This window comes from Podarcis muralis, chromosome 3, assembly GCF_964188315.1.
Source record: "Podarcis muralis chromosome 3, rPodMur119.hap1.1, whole genome shotgun sequence".
In the NCBI taxonomy this organism is placed as follows: domain Eukaryota; kingdom Metazoa; phylum Chordata; class Lepidosauria; order Squamata; family Lacertidae; genus Podarcis; species Podarcis muralis.
The window spans coordinates 18456810-18464759 of record NC_135657.1 but is presented as its reverse complement, the minus strand read 5'-3'; the positions used below and the strand labels follow the sequence as shown (position 1 = coordinate 18464759).

Here is a 7950-nt window from a genome sequence, read left to right as displayed (position 1 = left end):
AGGGCGGTCTCGCGCTGCCGCTTCCCGCGCTCTCAAGGACCCGGGAGGAGGAAGGCGTGAAGGGAATCCCGAAGGCGCGAAAACCTCGCGCATGCGCAGGCCTTCCGCCTGCGACAGCCCAGTAGGCCGGCCGAAGCGAGCGGCGATGGGATGTGGGAGGGAGCTCGCTCGCCGCCCCGCATGTGCCTATGTGGGGCACGTTACAGCCCCGTGATGTCAGCGCCACGCAGGCAGCCAGGCAGGCAGACGGCGAGAGCCCCGCGCTGGGCGGCCTCTCCTCGCCGCCGCCGCCCCGCCTCTCGCCGCCCGACTCGCCCGCCTCCCTCCCACGGCACACCAGGCAACGTCTCGCGGCACACTAGTGTGCCGCGGAACACCGGTTGGGAAACACTGGCCTAGTAAGCCAATACAATTAACTGCAAACTGTAGATCAGTCTTCCTCCTAGAAAGAACTGCAAACGCTCTTCACAAATTGGGTGAAGTAGACAAGGACTGATTCAGAAAACAATTACAAATAAGTAAATGTTGTGTGGCAAGCATTCTGCAGTTATTTGATCAAAGTCCATCAAAGAATAAAATCCATGTGGCAGAAAAAACAATAGAAGGCAAGCAAAAAAAAAAAAAAAAAAAAAAGAGCAAGCTGGAACTTGGACGAGTTTTGGTTTTTGTTATCTGGGCTGTGATAAACTGAAAATCCGACAAGCACTTTTCACACTTGGTCAGTGGCAGCTGAACAAAGGAACTGCATTATTTTTAAGCATGGGAAGGTGATATAAGAGTGCTTTATAGAATGCCTGGTTCTGTGATGGCTTATTCACACATCAAGTGATGAACATACCTTATGTGAACCAGCCCTATATATCATGATGAAAAACATGGAGGAACAAAGATATGTGTGCACCTGAACCCCTTGGCTACTGTTTTTGTTTTGGTCCCATTTGTTCCATCCAGTGTTCCTGCAATGTGGTTAATGTGCTCATCACACGTGTGTACACACACACAAACACACAATCTTCTCATCATAGTTGTGAATATCCATATACACCCACCTAATATTAAGGCATTCTCCATTACACCAGGGTTTTCTAGAAGCACTGTGGGTTAAGAGGACAACTGCTGCCTTGCATCACAGATAAGCCCACAGAGTCCAATGCTTGGCTGGGAATGCAATGCATAAATTAAGCAGGGTCAAAGCTACTGCATGTACCCTCTCTTCTTCCATACTTTTTCCAGTCCATGGGGTCCTGCTAGCATTTTAGGATGTCAACCTCTTCACGGACGTAGAAGAAAACAAAGCAGGTCATATGTTTGAGTAATAAAAGTAATAAGAAAGCAAAAGGGATGAGCTTCTGATCTCCCCACCCAAAATTGTGTAATTTTGATACTGGGTTAAACAGGTCAATGGAACATTTGAGACAGGCAGCTTTGAGGCACCAGGGTGGTCTTGGCTGGCTGAAAGCCTCGTTTAATAAGGGTGACGACGAAGCCCAATTTTATCTTAAATAATATGGAGCATTTATATAGCACTTTAGAATATATGAAACACTTCACTTATCCTTACGACATCTCCGTAAGGCAGGCAAGTAATACTCCTGAATTTCAGGTGGGGGCTGAAGCTGAGAAGTTTGCTTAAGGTCATCCAGCAGGTCCTGGTCAAAGGAAGATTTGAACAGATGGCTTCCCAGTGCATGCCATTAGCCACAAAGTGAGACCAGTTCTCTGATTTCAGGCTCAGTTTGCGATCTCCGGGCCCTGTGCCCCCAGTTCTTTGCATGGGTCCATCACTCACCCTCCAGCCATACAAAAAGCACTGACACACAAGGCTACCAAAGTTTAGCTTCCCCGCCCCCCGTCTTTATAAATTCAGAGGTGCTGCTTGTACACATGAAACTGGGCAGCAGCGTTTCAGATCTTGCATTGACCCCTCCTGCAACAGGCACAGAAAAGTCTCTGTTCTACTCAGTCCTATGAGATGTTGGATGGCCACTCCTTGCCTAGGCGGGCAGAGTTGTCATCATTTCCCCCTCCTCTTCCAAGCAAAGAGTCTGACCTCACAGAAGTCCACACTACTGTAAAGGCAGCGAGTGCTTGATTATCTCATATATATATATATATATATATGTGTGTGTGTGTGTGTGTGTGGAGTTCCCCTGGATGCCCAATGGAGAAGGGCAAACCCAGTCCAATTTCAAAATATGTAAGACCAGGCATGCTTTTCTGCGCTCACAGCAGAGCAGAGAAAATGGCTTAAGACAGGGCACCTGGTTCAGCCCTTGGGTTAATGGTGAGGGCCAGGCACTCAAAATGGCTAGGGATGTAGAGAAGTTGGGTCTTGGTAAGTCCTTGCTTGGTTTGCCTTTGATCCTAGACTTATGCGAAGCACATGCTGGCCTTACACCACTTAGTCCTGAGATTGAGTTTCTTTTGTTCCTATTATTCAAGTTGTACTACCGCCATAGAGAAATGTAAGCTGTAGTGTCCAGCAGCAGGAGCAGGAGCGCACCCGCACTGCTTCTCTGTAGAGCGCACTGTCCAATTCTGCATGCATGCTGCCTTTAAGGCGAGGTCTCGCAAAGTTGCAGCTGGAGAGGTGTGGCAGCAGGATGGGCAAGTAGAGCCCTCCTAGCGCTGGGCTACAAAGAAATCTCTTATGTGGAGGTGAAGCAGTGCCCCTTTCCTGAATAGGCTAAACATTCATGCACAGTGAAGGAGACGGTAGATGATGTCTGCAAGGCGGGGGGCCGAGGGCAGCTGGGAGGGGGAACAGGAGACTGGATTATCCATGAGAGGAGAAGATGGGTCGGCTGATGTTGCTGTTTGTCGTCATTGCTGCAAGCTCCCACCTGCAGAGACAATGGGCTAGAATTAAACACAGGTACAATAAAACACAGATCCTGAAGCTGAGGCTCCAATACTTTGGCCACCTCATGAGAAGAGAAGACTCCCTGGAAAAGACCCTGATGTTGGGAAAGATGGAGGGCACAAGGAGAAGGGGACGACAGAGGATGAGATGGTTGGACAGTGTTCTTGAAGCTACCAGCATGAGTTTGACCAAACTGCGGGAGGCAGTGGAAGACAGGAGTGCCTAAAGTGCTCTGGTCCAGGGGGTCACGAAGAATCAGACACGACTAAACAACAACAATCAAGATGTTTCAGCTACTAAACATGGTGGTTGGATGGTGCCGTGTACGCCTCCTTCCGGCAACTCCTGCAGCCAAGCTGGTGCCAAATGTATTGCTCTGCTTTCCTTTGGACCACACCAGTAAGGCCAAGAGGGGGTCTTGTTGTCTGGGCAGCCTAGGATCTCCCATACACACTGCCCAGGCTTGCGCCCCAGGGAGGTCACTTTGGTGCTGCTAATGCAGCAGTTTGACTTCACCCCTGGAGGCGCACTCCATTGTCTTTCAAGACAGACAGATGCCATCAACAACGACAAACATGAAATGGGAAGATTGGGGGAAGAGAAATCAATGGCACAGTGTGTGCTTTATGTGCCGAAAGTCCTAGGTTTGAACCCTGGCATCTCCAATTAAAAAGATCATGTAGCAGGTGATGGGAAATACTTCTAATGGTACCAGTCGGACAATATTGGGTAGAGGGGGAAATAGTCTGCCCTGGTAAAATGCTATCTCTTGTATAGTATAGAACAAGTGGTTTAGATATATTGAACATCCCTGCATGGGGATAGGTAACTTACCTGATGTCATGAGGGAGACAGGACTGGTCAAGGTTATACTGTATCACTGCCAGTTTACAGAGTGTTTTTAAGCTGGGACCTGAAGAAAAAGAAGCATACAGTATGATGATAAAACTGCCCTTCTTGGAAGCAGCCCATGAGAAACATAAAAAGTAAGCCAAATTAACTGCACTAGGCAGCTCCCTCAATGGGACAAGGAGACAGTACAGCTATTACAGCTACTTTGACCAGGCTTTTTAATGTAAAGAAAACACACCAGGAGATTCAACCTAGGGGAAGCGGTTACTAAAGGCAACATAAGGAGGAAATGTTCACATACTGAAGTCTAAGATGTACAGGTCCGAGTGATCCATCAGGTCAAATTCATCTCCCATGCCTTCCTCTGGGGATGGGCTGTGGAAAACAAAGAGAACCCCATCAATCACTGCAATTCACTTCAAATTAAGGCTGTGTTTCAGATTCTTCCAGAGTTCTGAACTATTCCACAGGGCCTCCCTGAATTCAGTGTTACCTAACAAAGTGCAGCTGCTGATAGCAAAGGCTCTCTTTAATAACCTCTGTGTTTACTGCTGGCCAAGCCAACGCTGTTTGTTTTCAGTTCCTACTCCCTTTACTGCCTTATGTCTAATGCTGCCATCTATTCCTTTAACCTTCAAGATTATTTCCTTTACCTCTGCCCTATCCTCTGCAATTCAAAAGGATTTTATCGTAGATGTGTCAGGATGGAAATAGTCTCTTTGCAACAAAGTCTTCCCTTCCCCACTTTGCTATTCCTGCATTAGCAATGAGACTGTGATATGTATTTATTTCAGTCTATGAAATTTATTTGAAACACGTATACCTTGCACTTCTACGTACCCTGGCAGCTTACAAAAATGAAAAACAACACTGGATTCTATCCCTACAACTTCCTTGCAGTAGTTTCCTCTCTCTCTCTCCCTCCCCCCCCATGCCTCTGCCCAATAGATACAAACTCCCCACTCTGTGTTACTCTGCATCAGTGGTTCCTTAAATGTCCCTTGCACAAATTGCTGAGAGTCTTGGAGGACCTCTTAATGACTTCTCTGCCTTTTGTAGCCATTGTAATGCACTGTGCCAGATGCTGTATGATTTTTAATAGTATTTTTACAGACACATTGCAGGCTACCTTAATGAAGCTCACGAACTGCTCATTGTCTGCAGACCATAGATTGGGAACCCCAACTCTACATTAGCTTTGCAATTCCCTCCCATCTTATATGAACTCCATTCAAAGACACACTAGACTCCCTCGGTTCTCCTCTCAGCACTGCCGTTCAGAATCCCATCATCAAGGCAACAGGTTTGCCTTAATCACTTTGCTTAGTACCAGGAATAATCGTGGCAGCAAATCTCTGCATACTGCGCGCTAAACCTCTATGTGGACACAAAGAAATACCCCAGATGAGGATGGAAATGTAGCAGATCTGTCAGCCGTGGTTTAAGAAAGGAGAAACCTGAGCATGTTAGAAAGGGGATACTTTGGGGCATGGGCTTGACCTGTTTGTACAAGCTTCTGCCCAGTTGCTTCATTTGCTCCAGCCTCTCTTCTTCCCTAGCAAACAAACAAGGCTCCTTGCTCTGCCCTCGCAACAGCCAGGGCAGGATGTTCCTGCACCATCTGGAAATTTCATTATCGCAGAAGGTCACAGAGACCCCTAGCAGGCAGCCAGCTTGGGAGCAGTGGGGGAGGAATCAGATTTAGGTTGTGTATTTGATCACTCCACAACACCAGTGACGTCTGAGTTCTTCTCTAAAGTTGAAAGGATTCTTTCTTGCTGGAGGTGTGGGTTTTTTAACCCACCAAATCAACTCGAATAACAGATACAGGGGTTGGCAGACTCTTAAACAGAATAACAGGCAAGCGACTGGGAGAGAAGCAGATTCCTTGCAAAAAATAAACAAACATAAGTCAGTCTCTCCCTTTGCTGCCTTACACTAAGGGAGGCTCCAGCCTGTCAGTATTTTGTGGAAGGGATTCAAGTGCATCCTTGGAAAGTTAGGTTTGGACAATTAAAGCGGATTAAAGCACTCTGCTGTCTTAGCACAGAAAATCCATTTTTAAATAGAGATAATTTCGACAGTGACAAGGAAGTGCATTGAAAAGTGTGGAAAGAATGAGTGATTAATGGGGAGATGCGTAAACACCCCACAAGCAAATCAGGATGAATGCTCACTGTTGTATATCCAACATGTAAACTAAATCTAAATTCTCAATGAAGACTGAACATAATCTAGTCTCCACGTAAACCTTTTGCAAGGAAATCTTTTGTAAACCACTTTGAGGTTGTTGTTTTTTTACAATCAAACAGTGTATAAATGTTATTAAATAAATAAATAAATAAATAAGGTAGGTAGGTAGGTAGGTGAATAAATTGGTGGAATGGAAGAGCCATAAAATCAGAGGACGGAAACAGTCAGAGTGGATTATAACTATGCTTCATCTGCCTATAGGTACATCATCGATATTACATAACTGTGTAAATGACTGCTTTGTGAAGACCTCACTCAAATCACCAATATTTGGAGATAAATAAGAGGTTTCATCTTTCTGCCTCATACAGCTACCATTTTATGCACTAATGGCCGACTCATTCTCCAAAAGCAAATTCTTATGTAGCTAATCTGGCACCGTTCACAAACTAACGGGGGGGGGGGGGGATATCAGCAAGTGCAGGAATACCTAAATGTTGTTATTCCTGCGGAATACCCTCCCATCAGATGTTAAGGAGATAAATAACTATACAACTTTTAGAAGGCAGCCTTGTTTTAGAAGTTTTTTAACGTGCATTGGAAGCCAAGGTGGCTGGGGAAACCAAGCCAGATATGTGGGGTATAAATAATAAAATTACTACTACTACATTTGAGAGGAAGAAAAACCTCTAAGCGGGAGCTCCTCCCCCGAATCAGCTAATAAGAATTTTCAGTGACCACAGGACACTGACTGTCGGGTGGAAAAAAATATATATATATTAAAAAAAAATCAGTGGTGGTGGTGGGAAAGAGAATGGAATATCCTGTAAGCTGGCACAGCTGGCTAGAATCCTGCACAGAAGAATTACTCACAGCAACATTTTGTTGAAGGCCCCACTTGTAGCTCTGAGTGTTCCTGCCATCTATTCACAATCTTCTCTTGAATCTCTGCTTCCAATCTAATGGCCTGGCATTTATTGATTAAAATACTTTTTCTGCCTGGCCCCAGTGAAATAACACAAATCCCTATCTCTTTATAGAGTTTTCTACGTGCTTAATCACTTGGCTTCTCTGCTTCCCCTCAGCCTGTCAACTAAAAAAAAAAATCACTTTAGGTATGGAACCAAAATATGAAACCATTCTTAATCATCAGAATATCTGACCTTCTGCCATGGTTTTTCACACTTGGTCTTGAAGGGTTTGCTTTGGCAAAATGACAGCACCCTGAGAACAGCGGCATAAACTCAGCTTTCCCCAGATACGTAACAGCCTTCTCAAGTGATTGCTAGATTAGAGTCCTGTAAAGGATGTGAGTAATTCTAAAGTTCCTTGGTACTACATTTTACTGACTATGCAACTGCATTAAATTTCATCTACATTTGAATTTTTCATTCATCATGTTAGTGCCAATATATCCTTTTAGTTATGGGTTGCAGATGCCCGTCGTCTTAGTATCTACAGCCAGGATGGCCAACTAGCAGTGGTTGGTCTCCTGAAACAATTTTATCAAATTCAAATCAAGTTGTGGTGAAAAGAAGCAGCATTCTGCATTTTCATTCACAAAGAAAATAAATATTTTCAACTTGTGTATATGTGGGTGAGAGGAAGCAAGTGTCTTCACACATCTCTCTTTGGATTTTTAGAAATGGATATGCCCGAGCATGCATGTGCTCCAACTCATAGAGCACTTACTTCCAATTCCTTTTTATTTTATGTATTTAAAATATTTTTAGCCTACATCTCCTTTGTGCTCAGAATGATTAAAAACAACATTAGTACAATCAACATCGTGCAGTAAAATATACTTCTAGCCTTTGTACCTCTATGTCTACTATATATTTTGGAAAGTGGTTAATCTGTCCGTCCGTTTTCTATGGATTTGGGCACCTCTGAAGATATCATTGCCAAACAGTTTCTAAGATGGAGGAACCAGTTTTTGTCTACATTTGGATAGATACCATCAGACACCACTTTGAACCAAGATGGCGGACCAAACCATTCCACACTGCACTGATTTGGACACTTCTGAAGATACTGTCACC

At 44.7% G+C, this 7950-nt stretch overlaps 1 protein-coding gene across 4 annotated transcripts in view; it reads right to left on the bottom strand.

The window, feature by feature from the left end:
- Positions 1–1832: 1832 nt before the first annotated feature.
- Positions 1833–7950, bottom strand: part of KLHDC3 (kelch domain containing 3) — a 46299-nt gene continuing 40181 nt past the window's right edge. For all 4 annotated transcript variants that reach the window (XM_028724896.2, XM_028724894.2, XM_028724895.2 and 1 more), the window contains 3 exons: positions 4017–4090; positions 3698–3776; positions 1833–2843 (listed from right to left, as the gene is read on the bottom strand). In XM_028724896.2, coding sequence (XP_028580729.1) covers positions 2777–2843; positions 3698–3776; positions 4017–4090 — 220 coding nt within the window. In that variant the 3' untranslated portion in view covers positions 1833–2776. The remainder of the gene's footprint in view (positions 2844–3697; positions 3777–4016; positions 4091–7950) is intronic.